Genomic DNA, 27054 nt, shown 5'->3' with positions numbered 1-27054 from the left:
AATACCACCTAAGTATTCCTTGCATTTCCACGCTCTTCTTTCACCACATATAATCTCCAATATGAGAAAATTTCTCGTAGATGCACCTTGGTAAATAATTACCGTAAAGCACACACAGCGGCATCATAAAAATTAATCCTAATCAGAGTTTCACTTAAATACGAGATTTAATCCTTGTCGGAAATGTCTTTTCCGAGCACTTGCCATATAGTATAGCAAAGCACGTAACAGCGTAAAGGAACGGACTATAAACCAACGTCGAGCATTCGAGCGAACGAAACACCGATAAATTTTGATAACTGTGACATTAGTAACTACTAAATTGTCAGTGGAAGCGCGACTAATAACGGCGCATGGGAAACACCATTAGGCCCATTAAGTCTGACCAACGCCCTTGGAATTCCCTAGCGCGACTACGAACAGATACAGCGAGCCTCAAGATGAATTCCATGGTATTGTGACTTAGACGTGCAGTTCAAACTACCTGGAACTCAACACAGGACAACGAACTAAGCTAATCTGCGACACTGGCAAAGCTAATTGTAACGAGGATTTATTATTCGTATTTCTAGAAATTCGTATAAATATCAGGTTTCCCCTTAAAATCATACCGATTAATCTTACGATTTCGAACAGAAGAATTATAATTTACTTTCCATCCAAAAATAAAAGAATGGAAAGTTCGACGTTACGTAGATCGACGAGATTACCCTTAACTTTCTTAACCATCTTAGATATCCAGCTTAGACCCCTCGATACGGAGTCCATAAATCTTACGGAGTCGTATCAAAACGAGAAAACGCGAAATGGCGCTCGTCAAAGTCACGATTTTGCGCAAATGCAATGCTTTGCCGTACAGCAGAGAGAGACGAGGAGATGGAGGAAATTTCACAGGGAAACGGTTCTTGGAGAGTTTCGCAACACGTCGCGCAGGGATACAAACCGATAAGGAAGGGAACACGCATCGTCCCTAGAGGTGAACCAAGGCGAAATTGCAATCCTTCGATGATAAGATCGATGGATCGATCGATCCGCGACGCGAAACATTTTCCAACCGCAAGGAATCATCAGAGCTCGCTGGGCTTTCCCCATACGCTTCAATAAACCTCGTCCCTTTGATTTCGATTGAATTTCGAGACTGCGTCTCTCTGTTCTATCCACGTGCGAGAGACGAACGTGTTTTCTCCCGGTTTGCCGCGTGTACTTGCGGATTTGTCCTCTCTATGTCGAGCATCAGCTATTCGTTTCGCGTGTTTCTTTCTTTCTCCCTCTCTCTCTCTTTCTCTCTCTCTCTCTCTCGCTCACTCTCACTGTGTGTGAACACTGTACCTGTGCGTTTGTAAATAGAAAAGACCGAGCTGGTCGCAATTAAATTGACTTAACAATTTGTCGGTTGCCTTTTCACTCGAGTAGGACGAAAGCAGACGTATCTCGTGTATCTTTCGAACGTTGGTCTAAAGTCTATTTTCCCTGGTCAGCTATCGGTACCTCGATGTTGTTCCTAGCTTTCTTTTTTCTCTTCTCTTTTTTTCTCTTTCTTTCTTTGCCATCGCCATGTGTTCATTAACGGTAACTCGAGTATTGGCTGTTTGTTCGGCTTGATTAAAAGGGATAATGGAGAAATGATTATTGATCGACGACCTTAAATGAGAAAAATTAGGATGCTCTCTTAAAATGGTGATGACACATATTACGGTCTTTTGGATGTAACGAACTGCAATAATTGATGACACAGTATTTGTTGAAATTTCATTGTTATTTTGTGGTTTAATCGACGCAATCTACTATGTAAAAATAAATAAATGTAAATTGATATGTAAATTCACATGTAAATTAACATACACGAAATTGCGTATATACGATGTTAATTAATTAAATGATCGACTATTCGGAATACATGTTTCGATACCAATCGCTATTCATGTTTCAACTAATTTTTGATATGAATATTAATTTGTTCTCTCTCTCTCTCTCTCTCTCTCTCTCTCTCTCTCTTACTGACTCTTGTGTATAATACGTAGGTAACTGTACTTATCAGTGGATAAGATTAAAACATGCTCGACGTTGATCTTCAGTTTCTGACAATTAACCTGACAGTTTCTTAAACTGTTTTTACGGTATCCCCAAACTGTAAACGTTGGTCTTTCATGACCAATGCATTTTTCAGTGGAAATACTTGTTAAAAAATAAAAGAAACTCACGTAGCATCTTCAAACGTCCTAAATTAGGGTTATCGTAAAACTTTTATGAAATAACCCCTTTTAGGCGGGGGAAAAAAGCTTCCTGCCTCCTACATTGCGAGGAACTCAATCCGGTCGAAACAGCTCGGGCATAAAATACCCACCTTTACAGTATAGGGGTTAATTTCCGGCTTTTTGAACATATGGTACAACTCTTATTGATAATTCGTTATCAATAGACGTGGAGCAACGATCAAAATCAAACATTCAATCAAATGAATTAAATGAATTATCGGTTAATCTTACAATACACATTTGTTAATATCCAGAATGAAAATATCAATGTGTCTGCACATTTTAGTTGCTATATATATATGTGTGTGTTCTCTGAGCGAATTTGTTACAAAGAAGATAGGAGAAATATTTGAAAATGAAGTAGCATTTAAAAAACGAAAGAATCAAAGGAATATAATTACAAAGCTTTATTACCTACTATTTACAACGAAATAGCAGTAGCAATCAAGAGCACATATTTGTTCGTGCTTTTCTACTTCATTGACAAGCTTATTTCAAATCAATAATAAAATTGAAGAAAATCAGGAAAGATCGAAATCGACTGCTTTCTTTGCTCTTAATTTCCCGTTCGTAGATATTTTGTATGAACAGAACGATATTTACTGAATTGTCTGATTACATTTCATTAGGTTATTTTCTAGGTCAGTCCTTTCTCTATGAACATCGGCAAGCACGTCATCGAAACAGGACGACAAAGATCAAAACAAGTCTTCGTTAATGATTTCCGATTTCACATCAGCAAACTTACCAATCTAAATATCGAAACACTTTTCGCTTCGTCAACAATTTTAAATGGCTTTATTGTATTAAAGAAATGGAACAGAAATTTGATCGAGGAACGTCACTAATATTATAAACTTTTTTCTATCTCGTTATTTCATTATTGTATCAGATATACGCGTTTTATGAACGATAATTGACGAAACGAGGTGAGAATTCATGCTAACTTTTATTACCGCAGATGTATCAGTTGATTTGATGGTTCTAATCGGTTTACCCGAATGAAATCCTGTTAGGAAGTGGTTAAACGAGATATAATATCGCGTCTTATTTATGTGGCGATCGTGGACGATCGCCAAAACGGCAAGGCAAAGACGTTGCCAAATCGGTTTTCGCGGTATTACGACGATAGAAATAAAAGCACCTTCCCCGGATTTGTAACTCTCAATTTGTTCACGATAAGGGGTACTGTAAACTGATCTTGATCGACACGGTTTAGTCCCTTGCATTCTTATTCTTTCTTCAATTGTGTCAAAACACTGTGTTTCTCAAAGTCTAATCGTTTGATGAATCATTCGATATTTTGAAAACTATCTTTCCAATATATCGAAAAAAATTCCAATTAAAATGTAACGAAAGATTAGTCAGAATGATAAAATCTAACGAAATCCATTGTACAATGTACTTGCATTTAATAGTAGATTAGAATTAAAATATTCATTAAAGGAAGAATGTTCTAAACTGAAAGATTTCCTTGAGATATAAAGGCTGTGAATAATTGCATTTATAGAGAAAGCAACAACTGCCAGTTTGTTAATAGGCCAGTTCGACTCGATTGGTCTAATATTAAAACTAAGAACGCTTTAAGCTTAATAATTAAAAACAAAACCTATGTTTACTCTGATAGTAATCCACAGAAGATTAAAACAGCATAATTTCAACCCATAAGCTTAGGGACAATTCTCATCTCACCGATGTAGATTGTCATTGATAAAAAATTTCATTAAATTTAATGTCCTTCCCCTTAAATTGGTAAAAATAAGTGTTTCAGAAACAAGATTACAAGCCAGTCCATTCTAACGAATGGCAAACGACCACGTCGATCGCGAACAGATGATCCACGAAGTAATGCAAACTTCTTGCTTGTTGTAATCGATTTTTGTTAATCGTTTAAGTTCCATTACCTTGCTGTGACTAACTTGGCGAAACTTGGACTAATGCAATGAAAGTTTGATTTCCTTCGATTTCGATTTGTAACTTTTATTTACTGATTTGACCAATTGACCGAAACTTCTCAGATCTTTTTAATTCGATTCTTATTTAGAACTTCATTTATTTGAGATCATCGATAAATTGTTCACGTAATATGAACTCGCATTCCTCTTTTCGCTATCTACAATTTCTTATTCGAATAATAAGAATTCACGTTCAAATACGTAGAATTAATCGAAAGGATGTTGTACCAGCTATCGTAAACAAGATTAGATTATAAATATATCCTGTTTGTATTTGTTTTGAGACAATGTCACCTGTCTTCTTTATGTAGCTTCAGAAAATTAAACGACCTGGCGATAAAGAGCTTTTCATACGACAAAATAATTCCACAAGTTGAACAATTTTCTAAAGAATGTCAATTTTGTTACTGCATATTAAATTTCAAAAGTTAAATTCCTGCCATAATATTTATAACATACCAAAAACACGATAACCGTGAATCCTCTTTTCCCTAAACCTACGATAAAATTGTACCCTCTCAAAGAAGACCACATGTTCGAATACTTTTGCGATAGCCCAAGTATTTATAAACATTTGCATATCGAAACTGCAAGCTTTAACGAAATCCAAATTCTTTACCCTTTGTAGTTTTAAAACGAAGGTTCTCGCGCACGCGTACAAAGAACGTCGACAAGTGTAGCAACTTGTCTCGCTTGCTCGATTTTTCTTCTTTATCTTCCACCAACACTTATTTACACGACACTAGTTGTAGGAGAGAGAAAGAGATAAAAAAAAAAGGGACGAAAAGAAAAGAAAAAAAAAGAAAAGGGAGAATGTTTGTCCTGTGACAGCGCAGTTTCAAAGCAACGTTATTTGCACCTCACACGCACCAACACGAACGAAAATGGTCTCTCGCGCGACGCACACCAACACAGTCGACGACAGCCCGCTTTATGTACAACTGTTTACCTGTCGGATACAATTTCAGGCTCGGATGTCTACAAAAAGCTCGGAACCTGTCCTCGAGGGGGGACGTCGAAAGCTCGTGTTACCTTCATGCGTGACTTGCTACGAAAAACGCGCTATTTCCCGGCATCGGCCGCGGCAAATAAAGGTGGACACATTTCATCGCCTTTGTACTCGCTACCGTGTAACGCGAACTTTCGCTTCTCTCTGAGAAAAACGGGGCACAATGACGCGTCATACGTCCGGCCGCGTAAAATAACGACTACTTCGCACGAGAAATGGCGAAACTTGGAAAATGGTAACGAACTAAACGTGATTAAGACACGGAAAATCAGCTGTCCAACTCTTGTTTCACGATTTTGGAAGTCGAAGCGAATTATTACGTATCGAATTAGAACGAATAGAATAAAAATAAAGAAATTGGTACGAAGATTGCCAAATATTAACAAACCATAGAAGTTTGTAATTTATAATTTGTTATATATGTTTAATTTTAGTTGCAACTGTAGAGATTGGATAAATAACCGTGATAGGTTTATATGCATTTTATTTCATTCAAAAGACGAGAAAGAACTTCGTAATACGGTTAGAAAATTTTTAGAGAATTTCTATATCTGTATTATTGCTAAAATATTCTGGAAGTAAAGTAAGAAATTTTGCAAGAATATAAGTATAAAACCAGTGTTAATAAAGACTCCTGAACTGATGAAAACATTAGCGACAACGAGGTTCTTCAGAAACATTTTATTTTTTCCTTCTGACGTGTACGTTCGAACGAGTTGGCTAGGAGCTGGCGTGAAATCGCAAAATAAAAGGCAATCTTACGGGTGCAACAGCAGATGGCTATCTCTGCCCGATCTCAACAAATGAGGAAACAATTGGACCAAGGAACAAGAATATCCCTGACTTCGAATTGGAAAATATGTTTCGTAGGAAATGAGACGGGTTTCTGGGAAATGCTGGCCATGACAAGGTAACCACCTGTTTTTGCCATTTATACGTTCGCAGCAAGTGTATCGCCGGATTTTGTGGTGCGAAAATAAATAATTCTGCTGCTTAAGGAAACTCGTAACTCTAGATTTCTTATATTTCCGCTTTTATATCGCATTTCCGCTGAATTCTATTTATAAAAAATCAAATTCTAGAAAAAGAAGCTGAAAGTTTCTAAATGTTAAAAAAAAAAAAACGAAATGAATTTTAACAATTCGATATAGGTACTATCGCTATAGTCTGAAAATGAAATCAGTTAAACGTAAAGAGAGATACAAAAATAAAAATTGTCTATCGCCTATGCAATTGGCTGATTCCGTGTTAAAACATTTTTCACTTGGTCGTTGCCCAAAGGAATAACTTTAATTTCGCGCATAGTATCCATCACGATAAATTGAACCCGGAGTAGCACGGTCTCCAACGTTCTAAAGCGATTTCACGTAATAAAGAGAACCGTTCGAGTGATCCTGGAGGATTCAATCAAAGCTGAAAGGCTATCGATTTAAATGAAGTAGATAAATTAAGATCGGATCGGGGTAGGGAAAAAGAAAAAAGCGAACTCGAGAAAGGCGAGAAAAGGCGATATAAGTCGAGGGGGGGAAATGTCAGGACGGAGGAAGAAGGAAAGAATCTGGGGACAAGGGAGTCGTTATCGGGGCACAGGAGAAGACTGATAAGACAAAAGTAGTAACGTGCTGGGTGGAAACCATTCCAATGGACCATTGAGTCCAAGATGTTCCATCCAGTCGCCGAAGATTCTCATGGGATGCCGATTTCTCCTATGATCACGTAATGAGGCTGACGAGACCCCCTTCTCGTTTCCTTCCATTTCCATTTCCTCTTTTCGAGACCATGTAGAACCGTCGCCCGGCACGCGCTTAAAACTCCTTCAAATTACGAGCTCCACGATGCAGTGAAATTATCTAGTTCGTTGAACTGCACCGTTCTGTTCGCTGACATCGAATAAAGATCGCGGAAATCTAGCGATCCGCAATCCTGAAACAGTAAAATTCTGATTTTCTCGTTCATCGGATCGGTCGTTATCCTGTACTCGTCTTCCTCGTCAACTTTTCGACGTCGTTTTTATTTGGTCTTTGAAAATCGAGTCCACTCGAACATTCTTCGTCGTCTTGTTTTTGATGAAGTCGAATTCGGACTGTTACCTCGCCACGGCGAACAGAAAAATGTTGGAAGATATCTCCAGTAGCTAGAGGTAAGGGAGATTCTTTACGTTGTTTTAAGAAAGTGAACATTGCTCGGATACCTACGTTGTATCGCGTTTTCTTCGCAAATTTTTTCACGCTCTTGCTTCAGGCGATTGTACGTATCTTCAACGAGAAGAATTTTTAAAATGCAAAAAGAAAATATTTTTTGAGCGTTAGCCAGGTACGTAAATTTACATCTATTTTAGAACTTTCTCCTTGTTATCTTGTATCTTCATCTATGTCCAGCCATATGATCGTTTGTTTTTAATAATGTACAATATTATTTTCTATTATCTTCCACAAATCCATGGTTCCAAAAAAATAATTACGAGAAGAATATGAAATAAATCGCAGACAGCTTATTATCGAACAATATTTATACAAATATCGTATAAAAAAGAAGGAATCAATATAACCGTGATATATTGCAACGATTGTGTGACACGATGATATTCTCAATCCCCTGATATTTATTTAAAACACGATTATTGATACTGACATAACCGTGAACTGATCGAATTAATAACAGGTAATCAAAACGAACAATGTGACATAATTGATTTAAAACAGAAATTTCTATATTAAAGGAAATATTTGCACTCGTTCAAATATCAGAGAAGGATCAATGTTGGTGATTTTTAAAAAGAGACCAAGAGAGTAGAGCGATTGGGTGATTTAATACTAAACCAACCGTCCAGGAAGACGAAGTAGAGGAAAAATGCGGTACTACGAAGGTAAGTAAGTGGTTGTGGCGAGGAGTAAAAAAAAGTAAAAGGTCCTGATTTTGAGGTAGGTCGACTGTAATTGGGGTGCGCGGTATCCCATTGTACAGAAAATTAGGAAGCGGATTTTATAGCTACGTTTTAACGACCCTGGTACAGGACTTTTCTAATTAAGAGCTTACCATCCGTGTTGTTAATAGCTTATTTTGTCACTAAGAGGATTATTAGAAATTTTTAAGAGGTTTAAGCTTGCGAAGGGTTTTAGTTGCTCAAAGGGGTACAGAACACTAACCACGTCGAAATTTCGTTGCGCGCATAAAACGATAATTATTTCCACCTGCTCTGCGTATATCTAAAAATGTTCGATACAATTCGCATGTACGAAAATTGATACTAAAAAATAAATCGTTTAACAAAATGTCAAAAACATGACGCGTTAAATGATACCGATCGCAAAACAATTGTGATAGACGCGTGAAAATAATTGACGTATTTAACGAGGGATTTTTCTGTGACATGATATCAATGCAACTTGAAATTTCAGATTTCACTGGTACAAAAGTTTGACCGCGTATACGCTCGGTCGCGTTGAACACGAACGAGGGGATGGAACGGATGCATCCGTTATTAGCTCGTCATACACGAGACTCGGATTAACCGTGTACTTCCTAGTGAAAGTTTCGCATATTATTCTGCGTTACATCGCGGACGTAGATAACAGAATGGCAGGAAGAGAGCGCGGCTTATCAAGTTCGTGGGTTACAACTTTCTCGTCCGATTGATTATATTTTGAACAACCCAGGAGAGATCGTGTTCTCGAACGTATAACAGATAAAAACATTTATTTGATATATTTTAACTCAACATGTTTTTAATTGTATCTTATGCCATTGCATGCGGATGAGAAGTTAATAATTTTATTATATTTGAACGCTTTGAATTATTTAAACTTCTTTTAATGAAACATTTGAACTGGGTTGTGGTACAAAGTCCTATTTTTAAATATGTATATATTAGATATATTGTAACGAATTGCATCCTCTGTTCTTTGTCTATAGAAACATTTTTTAATTAGAAACAATATACGGTATATGATATGGCAAACGTGTTCTAGGGTCGTACATGTTATCAGATAGAAATTCTGTACGATAAATATTAATCAAACAATGTACATACCTATTAGTTCATTTTAATAATGCTATTCCTGGGATTTCTAATTCTTAAAGGAAAATATCATTGGTATTTTTAAGGTATCTGATAATAAATATTGTTCATGATCGTCTCACAACAGAACATTAACGTGACAAGCATTAACGTGAAAAAACATCGAGCACGCACTCGAGGCGCTTTATCCGTTTATTTACGAGAAACTTTGAAGGTGATGGGGGCAGCCACGAGGAAAAAAGAAATTCGAGAAAGCGAGTTCCAAGAAATTTCGCGAAAGATGTCCTCCGTGAAGATGGTCTTAAGATGGCACGTAAGAGCAGTGCAGCGAAGGCTCGAGCTGCAGATCATTTATTTAGAAATCCGTCTCGGCTCTGACGACACTGGCACCGCTTCTAGCTCCCTCAGCAGCGAGCATCGACCCTCACGACCCCTGTTAAAGAGACACTCGCGAGGAACGTCGAGTGGAACAGGCGCAGGATAAACAGAACGTTTCCAGGGCTCTGGCACTGTGTACCGGTGCAAGTTCGGACGGTGCTCCGTGTTAGCCTTTCTGAATCTATGTTCACAAACGCTCGAGAAGGAGGACGTGGAAATCTAAACGAAATCGTGACGGCCAGGGCGAATTTTCAGCGCAGAGAATAAAAGTACGATGAGTGGAGAAGTTTCGTAACAAGAAACTGCAATATCGTTACCGTTGTAGAAATTCGCTGACTACGCGTCCGAGGAAAACAGCGAGACCAATCTTTTACGGTAAAAGATGTCTAAGTGTGTAAGTACGGAGTAAAAGTGTTTATTCGATGATAGAGTTTCCGATGAAAGTATTTGAAATTTTACTGAAATCCTAGAGAGACCATTGATGCGTATGTAGGGGATTGACAGGTTGACAGGTTGACATTCAACTTTTGTATTTTTAGATCACTGCTAGTCTGTACTTGATTGATTTATATTTCTAAAATGCCCCGTATAGAAAGATACATTAATATTGCAGGATTTGACGATGATCCTGTGAAGATCACGATTGATCTGACACGTCACAATGTTACAGTATCCGACAATGCGTTTATTGAAACCTGTAGTATCAAATAACGGTCTATTAAAGGAATAGTCTATCGTTAAAGCCGTTACTTCCTTTCAATCATAAAAAGTCTACAATTCTCAAAAAATATATCCGTTTCGAAACAAACGATAAAAATGAAAAGCTTTCAAACAAATGCAGATTCCAAACTGCTCTTAATTTATCAAGTTCCTCGCCAGAGGAAAGCAGAGACATTTTTCTATTCATATTTTCTACAATAATACAATCTCTTCTCGTTTAACAACTTCCAACAACGAAAAGAAATAAATCACAGAGGAGAGAGAGAGAGAGAGAGGACAGCGAGAATTTTTCCCTGCTCCCTCATATCAACCTTCGTTCAATGACAACAGACGTTTCGACGTAGTTCCCAAAAGCTTATCTCCCACGTTCCTCGACCAACAGTTCCAACTTCCAGCCCTCGAATAAAAGGGAGGAAGTTGCCACGTTGGTGGTCTCCGATCGTCCTTCGTTTCGCGTTCTCCCCGTTTCAGAGTACGATTCGACTTTTCAACGTTGCTCGACTCAAAGCTCCCTTTTTGATCATTGTTGCAGATAATCACCTACGACCCGACCAGAGGCGGCGTATCCGTGGTCACGGAAAAAGGTGACATCACCAAGAGTTTTCTACTGGTGCAGGAAGCAAAGCCATCGGACTCTGGCCGGTACACCTGTAATCCCAGCAACGCTCAATCAAAATCGATTACCGTTCACGTACTCAATGGTGAGTAATTTCGATTTAATTACGGGCCGTCTCTTTACCCGGCTCGTTATCAAATCTAAACAGCTCGTAAATGGCTTTTTACATCGGATCGTTAGTAGGGATCCGACTCTTAAGCAGGACCTAAATTAATAAACGGCTTCGTTTCCTCGAATTTCTTTTACCAGACGAATTAATAGCGAGGGAACACGAAGGCGAGCTTCCCCGGATTATTAATTTAAAATTGATGAACGTCAAACGAAGAATAGGAAAGGGGGAGAGAAAGAGTTTCAAACAGAGAACAGGAGATCTGTTTTCGACACACGCGTTTAATTAATGAATTCATTGCTTCGGTTTAACAGAATTTCCGTGTAAAACACCAACACGTTTGCAACTGATGTTTGCACACTTCAACATATTTGTACGTGACGCACCATTGAAACGACTAAACGTATAGACTAAACGTACAGACGTAGTGTATATACATATGCATGAGGAAGTATCCGAATGTAGGAACGTTAACACGATGACTTCGCGGCCTTAGTAACAAAGTCAGTTTGCCATCGTAATTAGCTCGACTAGATGGAATTAAAGTACACGCTGGAACTTCGTCGACTTCGACCGTATACGTCTTTACGTCGCGGGCAGGAGATCCGAGCCAAAGTACTATGACAACGTATTATCAGTTATATCGCGAGACGCGGTGCCTTCAGAAAATTTAAGTGTTATCCTCTGTTTCAGGAGAGTATCCCGCGGCAATGCAGCACGGCGGTCAAGCCAAGCAACCGAGGCTCTACTCCCTTCTGCTCTGTCTGTGTCTGCTGCTTTACTAACCGTTTTATCCCGGAAACGCTACTCCCCTTCTTTCTTCGCGTGGACGAACGGTAAACGAAAGACTTCCGCCGTGAGATCCAACGATCAGGGGTCGATCGCTGCCTCATCGAGGAAAGTACGCGCGTTCGTGCAACCGGAAATCGCACGGTGCGGTGGTGCAGTGATCCAGCGAACACCTAACCACGACGCCGGTACGTCGATGAAATAGTGTATGCGAACGTTTGCGTCGCGCCGGCAGTCAATACGCGACCTCGTCGACGCTGTTAAAAGTTTCAAAGTTCGAGACGAACTGATGCGAGAATTACGTGACAGCCCTGTGAAAGCGCGAGAGTTGGTCCGAAATGTAACGTGCGTTGCGGGTTCCATATGCGCGCGATCTGAAACGAACTACGACGTCGAGGGCGATGATGCGGCAAGGTTTCGACGACGCAACCAAGTGACCGATCGTAATCGAGAACGAACACGCACTACGCTACGTAATAGCTCTTGACACGAGGATAACGTTGTCTTGGCAATGGGTCGCGAAATGAAAAAGCTCGAAGCAGCCGTAAAACGGAGCAGCAAACTGAAACGATGAAAGACAAAGAATCAGCGATCGAGAGGAAGACACAGAACGGAACAAACATCGGGACAAAAGTGAATCGGAGTATCGAAGATCGTCTTTCCTTGCGTTTGAAAAGTGCGTAGATACGAAAAAGGGAAGATAGAAGGTAGACGAGTGAAAAAGAGAAAGCTATGTGAGTCATAGACCGACGGATTCGTTTTCGTACGTCGTCGGATCGAAAAGGGTAAATCGTTGCCACGTAACCGTAACTTTGATCGCGTCGAGGGTATCGCGATGCTGTACACTAACATCGATATCTGTTAGGCAGAAGGACGATCGAAAGATCGTTAAAGATCGAAAAGCTAATGGCTAAGTTCGATCCGCCTATAATCGCGTCCAAACTCGCGGCCTCCACGCTGAAATCGCTCAGCACCACTTAGTTCCGGAACTGAAGCCCTCGTCACGTCGATATTTATACGCGATACGCTTTCGATGGAAACAATGAGTTGGTGATCTCTCGTGCGACGAATGAAACTAAAAAAAAAAAAAAAATAAAATTACAAAAAAAATAAAAAGAGGATCTCTCTCGATAAGAATTCTAGTCATGTAAGAATCAACTTCTCGAACTCACACGTTTTTTCTAACGGATTCATCTACTATACTTTTCATTCGTTTCACCAACACCACGTTCTATTCAGTCGTTTCTCTTACGTGTCATCTATTTACGTCGTCTCTTTCTCGCTCGGTTGCTTTCAACGCCAACCGGTCACATGTAAGGCGGTCTAATTTACGAGACACGAGCATGATCGCGATCCACGTGTTACGTGGAACGGAAGTCAGTATACGATTAAGCGTAACGAATGAATTTCACAGGCTGACGCACGCTGGCGAAACTCGACTGCGACCGAGCAATTAATTTACCGTTATCACGACTCGATCATAATAAGTTTATTTACTTCGGCGACCGATACATACACACACACACACACACACACATACATCACCGCGAGCAAATTTCCACCGTATGGCAAAACTGACGTTTCACGCAAATCGATTAATGCGGATGGTGTACTTACACACCACGAAATTAAACGCCTGTTAAAACGCCGAACCGAATGTGTAGTTGGCTTATTGCATGAAAAAATGCCCGCCAAGTTCCCAAAAAATAAATTAACAGTACGACGAATCGATGTAATGTTCGATGGTTATGAAAAATTTATTTTATGCTATTAATGGTCTCATTTTTATCTCCTTTTTGGTATCGTGATATTTATATAAATACACGCAGATGTAATTATTTTATCTCTCTGTAATATCGCATTAAATACTTTGAAATGTTATCTCGTTAACCCACTGCACCGTCGATACGATGGATAAATATTTTAATAGCTAATCCTGGGAGAAGATGTTTTATTTGGTAAATTGATCAATCTGATCGAAACGTTGTAATTTATACCGTAATAATCTCACCAGAACGAAATTGAAGTATCATGCAGAATATCCAATATAATGCAGAATATTCATGCAATTTTAACGAGAGTATGAATTTTATTTTTCTCACGACCGTGAAGCATAGATCAATATCACGTCTTTTTTTTTTTTTTTTATACCCAAGCCGAACGATGGTTTCCGAACAATTTATTTCAAAACTCAATTGCAATGTGCGTCTTTTCTCGTACGGTAATGTTCGAAACTGCGAATTCGCATTTTCATTGTTCCTGGTTTTAAAAAAATCGTCGACGCTTGTGTGGAGAAAGTCGATTCGAGGAATCGATGGCATAGAACGGAGCAAAAGAAAAAAGAAGAGAAGCGAACGGGGCCAAGGAGTAATAGACCGAAGCAAAATGGAAGGGATGGAATATTCGATAGAAGGTATAAGACGCGTTAAAAAAACTGCTATGAACGTATTTGTCTAATCGATTGGCAGAACGTGAACGAATAGGATGCACGCGGTCGAATTAACTTTCCTAATTTGCTCCCTTCACGAGCTGGCTATTCATCATCGCCGAGCAAAAGTTCAACTTCGAAATGGAATTTGGTATAATAGCATCCGTCATAATCCGTGTCACTCACGGGATAACAACGTTGTTCCTCGTAGCAAATAAAAATTTATTTAAATCCATTCACCTAGAATTTAGCCCGAGAAAAAGTTAGGTCAAACGAACATTTATTCATGGATTGTTATAAAACTTTTAAAAGCATGTAATTTTAAAGACAACAACGTTACCAAGAGCTTTTCAAATATTTATGTAACAAACGTTTTTAATCATTAATTCCAAGTTCCTGGTTTTTCGAATTTCATTCTACAAATGAAATTGTCTTCGAATGCTTTCCAATTACCAAAATAATCCTCTTTGGTTTCTGAAATGCACGGCGGATTAATTAGAGCAAACGGTTGGTGGTCTTCTCTGTGTAAATGCGGACACACATAAAAGATGATTTTATGCATTCTCGATTCGATTTGATCTTTAAAACTCCAGAACATTCGTATTCGACGATGCGTTCAATCCTTCCACTGCCAACAACGATGAACGATATTCGAACAAAATACAATAAAGATAAATACGATATAACTATCGTAGTAATCGTGCATCGATATCAATATTTCTCGAAAGATTGCATTACTCTATCCACATATCAATCATAAGAGCGATACTACGCGTCGCGAACGTTTGAGAAATAATATCGCGAATGTTTGAGAAATTAAATTTTTTTCCACGTCGATTCGATAATTTTAATCTTCCATCGTTCTTTCGACGAGAAAGTGCACACGCGGATTGAAATCTGACTGAATTGCAGAACAATCGTCAATTGCAAATATGTATACAACAATTACGTATGAAATCCGAGCCGATAATAAATCTCGAACGCTTTTATACTCGACACGATTTTATATATTGACCTTTTAGGTGGGATCTTTTCTCCCGCAATAATGGAAACGAACGATCAGCCGTCGATACGAAAGAAATGCAAAATAAATTGGAAATGCCGTTTCTTAAGTACGTCCGTAGCCAATCGTTTGTAACGCAATTGGAGAATAATAAATTCGATGCAAAATATCTTCTTAAGCGAATAAATTAAATTTAATGACGGTTTAATAGGTGAAACAGGCTCGATAAAAACGATCGGTTCTTTCTGTCGTTGAAGCTCATACAAAACAGCGAAACGTCAACTAATCGCTTTTATATCAAAGTTTATCCTACGGAAGCACAAATTTGTTATATTATAATTATTCTATTATACTACCAACAGGTAAAACTGTGATAATTTACGTTTATTTGTAATACACAAAACGATTCGTTATTTCGTTGTATACATAATTTCATATATAGTTTCTAAGAAATTTCTATTTTGTGAATCTAACAAATTATTCGATACGAGGAAATTAAACAAAAAAATGGACTTACGCTCTTCTCGAGATTGTATGTTCTTGCTCTTCATATGCAATCAAATTATGGGAATAAGTAGAAAAACGAAGAAGAAGAAGCGAGGAAAACTATGAATAACGAATGAACAGGAACCGTAGCGAATATTTTAATCCGAGGACCTAGCCAACGAAACGAAGGTCGAGTAATATCTACTGGTGAACAAACGTGATTAAAAAACTTTGCCTGGGTCATAATGCAGCGGGTTGATTACATGTAAGAACGTTTCCCTGCTGACTACGTGAATATAATCGCGTCTCCATAACGTCCACGATATCACGAGAACCTCGCGAGAAATAATGATTGCTGGTTCGAGCTTGATTTTGGCTTGTTCTTACCTCTTCCGTTTTATAATGTACTGTTGGATCGTGCGCGATTGCGGTAAATTTTTTTCCTGCCTGAAAATCGGACGATTTCTCCACAAAAGGGGGAAGGAACGGAAAAAAGCGTCGAGGGAAAAGAGAACGTGAAACGGCTGAAAAAGAAAGGTTGAAGGAAGGGAACAAGAGAGAGAGAGAGAGAAAGAGAGAAACATACAGACAGACAGAGAAAGAAAGAAAGAGAAAGAGACGAAAAAAAAGAAAGTACATAGGAAACAAGGGCAAAGACGGCGGTGGCGGCTGCAACAACGCCGGCATTCGCCGCTGCTCCGCCGCCATTTATCAAGCTAAACGCGAGGTGCACCGCATAATGTTCACGCCGAGGTTCTCCACCCTCGGCCCTTGAGTGGAGACGCCTGCATTGCATACTGTGCTCATGTATCGCCACAGAAATTCGTGTGCTCGCGCGTACATCTACACACTAGTGTACACACGCAGACATACCTTCCCAGAAACGCTCGAATTACGGACGATTAAACGCTGACCGATCGGAATCGCTACCTGACCGTTGCTCTCTGCTTTCACGATCGCTCATCCATTGTAGTACTAACATTAAAGGATTAAAGTCGATGACTCGATACATTTAACGCGAATAAACATTTTAGAATTATTTGTAAAATAGTTTTGCTTTCCTTCTTTCGTACGTGAGATTGAAAGTGGATGATTTATGGATGATTCTTTAAATCTTTCTTTCTTGTTTCGTATTAACGGTAATATATTGTGACGAAATATTATTTTAATCGTAGCCTTAAGTTTAGTTTCTGGTTCAACATCGCTGATTATGTTTGATACTTCAATATTTATCGATTATTAATAGACCATCTGGTTCAACATCGTCCAAAGATCCATAAATATTTAAGAAATTATGTCTCCATACCACTTTCTCTTAAGGAATTATCGAAATAAAAATAAGAAAACATATGAAAATAATTGACAAGAACAAACGAGTAGAAATTAAAATTTAATTTCCTTCGATACGAAAGTGCATTATACATCTGTGTACCGATGGTACCTGATAGATTGATATCGTGGTATACTCCATTTCGAATTAATTCCGGAGCTAATTAACAGCTAGTCATGGGTTAAGATTTGATTTATGAAATTACGAAATATTAAATGGTCATAAATCATTAATATTATTATACCATTTTACTGGATGTAGTCGTACTTCAGTTTCGGATAAACTCGTTAGCTCTTGATACCTGTTAACCGCGTTTAGGAATAATTTATGACTATGGAAATTCATGTCCCTCGAAATTATATCTTTGTTACGATGGCTAAAAGGACGACGCGACGCGATAAAGTGCGCCGTGGTGCAATACAAAAGCTCGTGGCGTTATAAAATATTACGTTACGATAAGGCGCTATTATTCTCGTTTCATCGCGTTAGATATAATGTTACATCACTGGCATAAATTAATGAATGGCTATCGTTTGTTATTTAGTAATATTTTATTCTAAGAAAGACGTCCTGGAAATAACTGACATTATTCTTCATTATCATTATCGTACGAACAATACGTTGAAGAGAAAGTACAGAAAATTATCCATAAAATTTCACCACGTCGGAAAATTTTTCGTCCCTATAATCTTCGTAAATTTCATTCGTTGATAAAATTCTAATTGCAATAATTGTAGTCGAGTCTTGGCATCGATGTACTTTGCGATAATTTTATAGCAAAAAGAAGCTTACTTCTCCTTCAATACAAGAAAACATACCAAAAGGAAAAGGTGTAGATCAAATAGTGATGTTGAAATAAAATGACTGCGCGACATGCAACGGAAATTTATCGATATTTCCATCCGCGTTCCCCTTTTTACGAATATCACGAATAGTTTCCATGAATACGAAACGAAACAATATCTGCCGTGCAAGTCCAGCACCCTGTCCCTCCTTTCGGTGTCGGGAAAATCTGCTTTAATTGAGAACTAAATCTGTTTTACTCGAAGCTAAATGAAAATATTTGCTTTCTGACGTTGAACTCCCTAACAAACATCGTTATTTAACTTGCTCGGAAAGTATAAATATATATATATACATATCGTCGTACAAAGAGACACGTATATATACATATATGCATGTAATGCATGTGTACAGAAAGAAAGAGCCGTTGCAAAAGGAGAATCAGAAGAACCAGGCGACCATGAAAAGACGTCTCTGCCCAAAGGAGAGGATATATATCTCGGACTTCTTCATTTAACGACACGATGGTCAGTTCTCGCAGTATTCGCCACGATTCACAAGCGTTGGAATAAAAATTCATAGGACTTTACTGGTCTGAATTATGAATGCGAACGTTTTAATCATTGCCACGCCAGTGGCGGAGAAATGGTCGGGTCACAATTATATAAACTACCGTGTATCATACAAATGCATCTAAACTTTTGTGCCCGTGTAATTTCCAGGTTATACGGGAAACCAGCAACCGGTGTAGATTATATTGAAAGCGTTCGTGGCTCGGTATTGTTATTTCCATGGTCGTGCCGGTGACACTAAAAATAACGTTTATTTCTGCCGGCGATAAATACCGAAGGAAAAGCTCGGACGGGAAACCGGCGAAAGGAAAAAGGAAAATATACGAAAGGACAGTTGCTTGGATAAACAAAGATAATACCCGAGCTCGACCTTATTGATCGTTTCTCGTTAACGCGACACTAACCGTCTACTACTTATTTTCGTAAACGGTCGTAGAAGCTTTCGCATCGTTCAGCGAGCAACGTGTGCGCACGATCAGCGAACGCTGAGAACCATTTCGCGAAAATAGAAACGAAAATACGAATCTGCACGGAGGAGAGAAATTTTGACAGTGATTCATGCCCGTGTGTAACCTATTTCTATTCGATTCGCTATCGAAATATTCTGCTTTTCTTTCCGATATTTTTTATTTCTCAATCCTTTTTTTCATACCGTCTACTTTTCTTTTTTTCTTTTTTTTTTTTTTATTAAAAGAAGTTAAAGCGAAGGGTAAGCGACCCAGATTAAAAGTGAACTGGGAACGAAAAAGATTCGAAAATGTGTTTTACATCGTACAAAGGGAGCGTAAAGATGGGAAAAAGAGAACGTAGGAAAATGAGAAGACGTCTGTCCATAAAGAGAAGGATAGTACTCGTCTTGCTTTAACGACCATAGCTACATCACGCTCGCCACGTCATTTATTCCCCGAGAAATGAAGATATCGCTAAAGAAATATGTACATATTTGTCTTTTGTCACGGCCTGAAAAATAATCACAAATAGTGTTGGCAAGCTGCGGGAACCATGGCCAGTTGACTATTACTCTGTCGTTGTGTACAACAGGGAATAACGAACGCGAGACAGATTTTAACGATCGTTTTTCTACGTTTGTGTCTTCGTGAAAATTCATTTCAATAGATTTATAACAGAAAATGAAAAATAATTTATAATTAATCAAAACTATTTAAACGTAACTTCGGTTAGTAATCGGATAAAAAATAACTAAATAGAATGTCAGCGGTTTTATAATTTTATATTTCATTGCCTTCAAACTAAGAGACATTTATCTAAATAGTTTATTATTTATACTCTGTATATTCTTAGAATCGTTTTCTAATTGCTTGTAATTTTGAATCGCATTAAATTAACTGCTTAAAATGATTTCTTCTCGTAGAAATTATTATGCGGAAAACAACAAATAATAAATGAAAACTGTCTTAGAGAATATATTCCGAAATAAAAGATTACATTTCATAATAAATAATCAATGACAACGTAACGGTAAACCACGATTGCAAAATATTTTTGATTATTACTTTTGTTATAATAACCAAAAGCTAATTACAGGTTTAATCTTATTACGTGTATCTGACATAAAGAACGGTGTATCAGATGATGCAACGCACGAGATCGATAATGCATTAACTGTACCCGGGGGGTGTGTGCAATTTCATTCCGCGTTAATTGACGATTAATTTCAAATTTGCAATTTGGAACTTATAACTCCAACTTCTATTCGATTATCGCGCATGTTAGAACGTGTGTAAAATCGATGAATTACTTTTGCTCAACAAAAATATACATATCTCGTCATTCATCAAAACACGTACAACTTCCAACCATGACTTTTAAAAAATATGCCAAGCAATGTTCATTTGTATAATAACAGTAAAATTAAGTATTTTTCAAAAGAATTTCTTCTATCGTATAATGCGATTCTTATACTTCATTTTTCTCAGGATCAAAAAGACAAAAGAACCGATTATTAGAGATTAGTAAATTGGAAAAACGAATCCTGTTTATTTGTAAATTGTTTTCATATTATCCTTTATATCCATACAGCGATATCCAACATATTTTAGTTGAAAGAAAATTTATTTGAGATCGTAAACAAACTGAGAACCAATAATCAACATATTCGAAAATTTGAGGTAATGGAAGCGTACAGCAATTTAATCTTGATATTTTTGCTGTATACGTTTGCCTGAAATGTATAGCTATTTATGAACGAGCAAGATTTCAATTTACAACTTCCATAATCATAATAAAAAGACGCGAACGTGGTCTAGAAACGTAATTTGCATCGGTATGCATCACGTAATTCGCGATGAATTTTCTCTCGACGTTTATGAGTAACGTTGAAAGAAATGTTATTACGAGTTTGGAGTAAAAAGACATTGACAAGCTTTATTTCATTCCGACGAAAATCTAGGAAATATCTTCAAATTAGTTTCAATTTATATGACTTTTCGACAATTGAAAGATTATATCATTATTAATTTGTTTAAGAGATTACATTATCAAACATGTTAATTATATACACAAACCTTTCTTACAACCTATCTCGGTTATTTATATTCGTATCTTATACTTCCTTTAATATAACTTTCTTAATAAATCAAAATAAGTTAAACCAATCAGACGTACGAAAGGAATCATAACTCGATGAATAAGTAACTTACATTAAACGAAATACTGCAATTGTCAATATATATCGACAACTACATTACACGAATACTAATGATGTGATCTTACAAACTTCGAATGTCCGACTATAAACGTCTGTAACCACTTATCGTTCGAGCATTCATCTACTGCAACTATTTATCCTTCGATCACACCAAATAATATATAACACCATAATTTCGAAAATTCTTCCATCCACGGCATGCATAATATCACGCAATAACATTCACAAACTTTTAGAGAGAAAAAAAAAGGCAGGTAACAGAATCAGTCACGGCTGAAAAGAGACAAATTATACCGGGTTCAGAAACACATTTATCATCGTAGCCAATCTAGAGCGAGGCGTGGATGTATTTTTCGTGTATACTATTTCGGTTTGCAATTCCAATAGGTAAATCACGGGGAGCGGTGTGCCAAATGTGTCGTTGCAAACTGGATTAGTATTCACCGCGACACGCGAGCGACCAAGAGAAATCTACATGCCGTTTTATAAGCTTGGCGTATCGTGCATCGAATGAGAAACAACCGGAAGATTCGTCAAACATCGCCGTACACCGGTATCGAAAGCAATTTGCCTATTTTATCGCGAATTTACAATGCGTTTGGTGCAACTCGTTTCGCTTGTGTTACCGTTGAAAATTCCATCGTATTCGTATTCGCACGCGATTCAAACGTCCAATCAGACTTTCACGCTATAACCGTGCTCTACGTTTTTACGGGATCGTTGTAAACATTTTCTACGAAACGTGTATTCAATAATAAACATTTAATTGATCCAGCATTCACGATAATGCGCGAAATTGTCTGAAGAAGGAAAGACGAGAACGGCATTGCGATCAAGTGTATACAAGAACTCGAAACAATTTATCATCGGCTGTGTCCCGGGGTTAAATTGACACCAAGTGATACATACTTGAATCGACGGTGTTATTTGCGTATGTGTGAAACGTGAAGGGTCAACGGCGGGCCGTATAACTCTCTTCCTAACTTCGCAAATCGTCGTGGAAATCGTACTCTGCTGTGCATTGGAGTGTTCTCGACCCTTTCGCGCAAGAAAGAAAAGTATAGTAAAAATGAAGTTAAGATATGAAAAAAAAATGTATACACGAATTTTGATAAATTCATCTGAACGTTACTTCAAAGGGAAAAAAATATCGTAGTCGTTACTTATAAGAGAAACTTACTGATAAGAGAAATTTTGTATATGTTCGATTAATTAAAAAAAAAAAAGTTTTATCCGTGAAAGGGTTGAAAAGAGAGGAGACAATAGGATTGCCTTTTCATCACTTCAGCCGATTCGTATCGACGAGTTTCTAAACTAGTCTGATTAATCGACGATGATTAAACGATCAGTGTACCTTCCTCGGATGTAAATATGTATGAAAATACCGTTTAGTTGTTTAGTTCGCTTAGACAATATCTAACGACGACGACATGCCGCATGACCGTTACACTACGATTCGTTTTGTATGATACGCTGTATATGTATATTTTGACCAACCGACGACAGTTATTATTGTAATCGTTAAACGAAAGGGAAAGAAAAAAAGATAGAAAAGAAACTATAGGAGAATTTGGCGTGAACGTGGGGAAGAAAGTGAAGGAAGCGACTGTAATCACCTATCAACGTCGAAAAAGATGAATGGTGCGTCGTCTCACGATATAATCATCATGTAACATAAGAGCTCTGGTAGTTTGACAAATCGAGTGTAAAAGAATTACGTCTACACATTATATCGATATGCGTAAAACTATACACCCGTAAACTAATTGTAACACAACATTACTGTCGTTGTAACGTTATCGCCTAGTCAGTGTAAAAAAAATACAAAAGGGAGAGAAAAGAAAGAAAAGCAAAAGACAAGAAAAAAGAATGAAGGACAAAGTGAGAGAGACACTTAATTGGAACCGTATCGGGAGAACTGTGAATATATATTTACCCGTATACCGATCGTTACTTCTCGTGTGCACGCGCGTGTGTATGTGTGCGTGTGTGAGTATGTGTACATCATTATGAGCGTTTTCCTCGGAAAAAATATGAAAAAACAAAAGGAAGAAAGAGCGTGGAAGAAAGGAAAAGGGAGAACAAAACGCGTGTCTGTGATTGTGGCTTTTCTAAATCCTTCGCAAAAGCTGTATCATACAACAGGTAGTGACGGCCGACTGTTTCTAGTAGGCCGGTAAAGTCAAAAATATTCGAAAGTCGCGCTCATAACGGGGCACATCGTATGAATAAAACCGGTAGCACTCTCGCGGTGTTTCATTTGTCACGCTGACTACGAAAGGAAAATGTTCGTGGCTCTCTTACAAACCAGTTTGCCTTGCCTTCGTTCCTCGATCATATTTTCGCCGATCGTACATATATTATTTTCTTGCGTCAATACTGCTGCATTTTCGAGTACTACGAAGAAGGTGGACATAGAAAGACGAATTTTTGGTAATTATTTACATCGAGATTATAAAATTTCGCGATTCCAAAGATATTGAGATATTTCGTCAATCTCCTGAGAAATTTTAGGCACATACATGGCCGTCATTTCGGTTTAGTTTCAGGCATACGTGGATTTAAATACGAAGATCATCAAACATGGAAAGTAAAGAACTCGTTATAGCCTCTGTTCGAGTTCTATTTCTTTAACCGTGTCGATAAAAATTAAAATTTGTATAAATATCCGCAGTCTGATCATCGTATTTCGTACGAGATTAGCAAGTGTTCTAATATGTATGCGCGAGGGTGCGCATGCAAAATTACCAAGAACATTAATGTTGACTTTTAAGACCATAAATATCAGTGGAGCGTAAATCGTTGAAAATAATTACTGAAAAAAATGGCGAAATTCCTGCGGTCTTCAATGGGAAAAACCGTCAGTTGGGTTGTTAGTTCTACAAAAATTAAATTGGAGTATCGTCCACCGAGTCTCCGTTTGCCATTAAAATTCATACCCCTGTGGTGTTACGATTTATGATACAGCGATTGCTGTCGAGCTGCAGAAAACGTTTGCGTTTCTTTCTACGACAAACAAACGGCCGCATCGTGCGAGGGAAAGGAGGCAAAAGGACAACGTATGTTGGAGCGTGTGCGCTCCGAGCGAGAACGGGTACGTGTAAATAGTCGTTAGAGCTGGCGTCGCACGTCAAAACGAACAGAAAGGGTGGAAGAGAGAGAGAGAGAGAGAGAGAGAGAGAGAAAGAGAGAGAGGATAAAAATGGCACGGAGAAGGCCACGGACTGAATCCAAGTGGACTCGGACCGCGATCCACGGAAAAACTTTCGCAGATTTCGAGGGAATAATGGATCATCGCGCGATGAAAAGGAAATTAAGTCGTAAAGTTTCCACTCTCGAATCTGCGACGCTTCTCCCCGCGGCACGAATAGACTTCTAATTGTGAATATGTAAGTAAGTAGAGTGAGAGCGCCGGGTAAAAATGAAGTTTATTCGAGAAATTAAGAAGCTTGATTGGAAAGATTATAGAAGGTAAGAAGGCGTGGTGAGAGACGGGCTTAATTCGTTCAATGGAGCCGTTCGTTTCGTTAGAAAGAGAGGGGAAGGCGGCAGGGAAAGCGCAAAGAGACGAGAAACGAATGAAACGCGAGGAAATAGGAATAAAATACGAATAAGCGAGGGAAAACGAGGAAAGGAGAGTCTGTATATTATTGCTCATCGACACGGTTTGTACAAGCGGAATTGGCCCTTCGAATATTTTCTAAAAGTTCCCTGTAATGTAGTCGCGTTCTCGCTAAAAATTGTTTTCCGTGATCGTTAAGTTTCGTCTAATCGAAAAGAACAATTCTTCGTGAAAAAAATATCGATGAACCTATCGTTGCTACTCGAGATTACGTCTATGCACGTGAGACTAATAAGAGCCATCGATCCATTCGAATATGACTGGAACAAAACGGCTCGTATTATTCTGTCCTCGATTAATGGACTGCGATATCAATATCAATCTGCCCGCATTTCATTCGTAATTATTCATCTCGTGTCGATGTTGCAACGCTCCCGACCGAATATCAGGAAAGCATTGATCACTGGTACCTACTCGAAATATGGGTCCGTTTGCATTTTGTTGCCCGTTGTTTTACGTCTGGCATGCCCTTTTGTATCGTTTATTACACCGGACTCGCTTCACGTTGCATATCATTAACCTGCGTTCGCGGTGTACCCCTTCGCATATAATATGTTCGTCCTTTCTATCTTGTATCCGTGTTTGCTCCCTTTGGACCTCGAAATGATTTCGATTAGCAAAGCAGGGATTTGCGGGGCAACACGCTTGTTATCCGGAGAACATCGAAACACGTATTACCCCTGAAACGTGTATTGCAGTTTGCTGTCAGTGCTGTGACAACACTGACAGGTCAGTCCTCTACCGTATATATCTTGAATAGCCAATAAATCGAATAAAAAGCGACCGCATTGTATGAATTTCGTCCGGCTGCCAGTTCATACCACGTGAGCCGCATTCGAGTGTAAGAATCGAACAAAAAAGAGAAAAAAAGAGAGCGAGCGAACGAACGAGCGTGTGTACGTGTGCGTGCGAGCGTGTAAATATTGTCGAATTACTTCAATTAATCGAGACTCGATCGACACGAGCGTTCACTTTAAATGTAACGAAGGAAAAACGATGTAAGCTAGAATATAACGTGGCACTCGACGCGAATCGAAAAGAAGACTCGATTCACTTGTACATCCACTTTAGGTTTTTAAGTTAACACCAATCGACTGCCAATCTAGGGCACGGCGATCAACATGGAACAAAATGAACAAAAAATGAAAAAAACGAAACGACTTTCACATCTGTTTTACATCTAACGACAAAACTTCTTTTGCGTTCTCAGACACGCCGTACCACTTATAGATAGGCTAAAAATATACTTATTAAGTGTTTCGTCTAGCCTACGATGTATATTGTATCTATAATCAGAAATAAATTATCGATCGTAAAGTTCCATGGCGTTCTCAATATTCCCAAGGATTAATATTTGCTTGCGACAGCGCGTGCCCTGCGATATTGAAATTTTCAGCGATTCCTTCGCCGTGCTGTGAAAGGATATGTTATTATTCACGGAACGAAATAAAAGCGTAAGATGAGATCTACGAGCCATCGTTCTACGAGAAAAACAAATGACAGCTTTATGGACAAACGATAATGGTAAGTATACGTGTAAATGTAACGATAGAAAGTAAAGAGTACGTCGACTCGGTCTGAATAAAATATTGCAATTATTTCAAAGAAATATTCGACTATTATACGGAATATCTTTTTACTGATCAAAAATCTACTTAATAATCCTTTATTTGTATCCTTTTTTTCAATTTGTTGAAATCACCACTTCTAAGAAAACTCTACATCTGGTCTTTTAGTTTTCTCAAGCACCGAAGCCATCGACAGCGTACAGACAAAAGACTGCGTCGAAGGCAAACCATAAACTGTAGACAAGCGACGATAGCCTCAGTGTTTTCAGTCATAGGGTAACACTGCTAGCGTGCAGATCTGGACCAGCTCAATTCCGTTTTGTATTTACGCTTCTGTATTAAGTATATTTTCTATCTTACAATTTATCCACGCGTTCCTTTGTTCACATACATCTAATAACCTCAACACAATTTAAACATGTATTGGACAGTGCAATTATATAGAAATTTGTGAATATTTATAGCGAGAGACTGAGTTTCGAATGTTAGACTTGAGACGAAGGCGTGGAAGAATAATATATGGTTCAAGATGAACGTGATCGAATGCATCGAGGAGATGTCTGTAGTCTTTATACTTCGTGCAGATTAAATGAAAAGTCGCAAAATGAGAAAAGAGAACATGAACAGATGTAAGTATATATTATAGAAGGTGCGTAAGTGCAGTAGTAGATGAATGTGATGAGAGTGAAATTTCTTTTTTCTTGCTGAAAAATTCTGTCGTACTATTGTATGGAATTAGATATCT

General features: G+C 38.2%; 2 protein-coding genes across 7 annotated transcripts in view; one reads left to right on the top strand and one right to left on the bottom strand.

Moving 5' to 3' along the window:
* Positions 1-26062, top strand: part of LOC139989913 (neurotrimin) — a 473537-nt gene extending 447475 nt beyond the window's left edge. For 2 of the 4 annotated variants that reach the window (XM_072008646.1, XM_072008627.1), the window contains exons 6-7: positions 10868-11036; positions 11757-26062. In XM_072008646.1, coding sequence (XP_071864747.1) covers positions 10868-11036; positions 11757-11845 — 258 coding nt within the window. In that variant the 3' untranslated portion in view covers positions 11846-26062. Of the gene's footprint in view, positions 1-10867; positions 11037-11753 lie in introns of all 4 variants that reach the window. The other 2 variants (XM_072008636.1, XM_072008619.1) reach the window with 1 other exon arrangement.
* Positions 1-27054, bottom strand: part of LOC139989853 (myelin expression factor 2-like) — a 91168-nt gene that overhangs the window by 40418 nt on the left and 23696 nt on the right. The gene's annotated exons all lie outside the window — the stretch shown is intronic.

The sequence above is a fragment of the Bombus fervidus genome, chromosome 1 (assembly GCF_041682495.2).
Source record: "Bombus fervidus isolate BK054 chromosome 1, iyBomFerv1, whole genome shotgun sequence".
Classification (NCBI taxonomy): Eukaryota; Metazoa; Arthropoda; class Insecta; order Hymenoptera; family Apidae; genus Bombus; species Bombus fervidus.
This window is presented reverse-complemented; position numbering and strand designations above follow the sequence as displayed.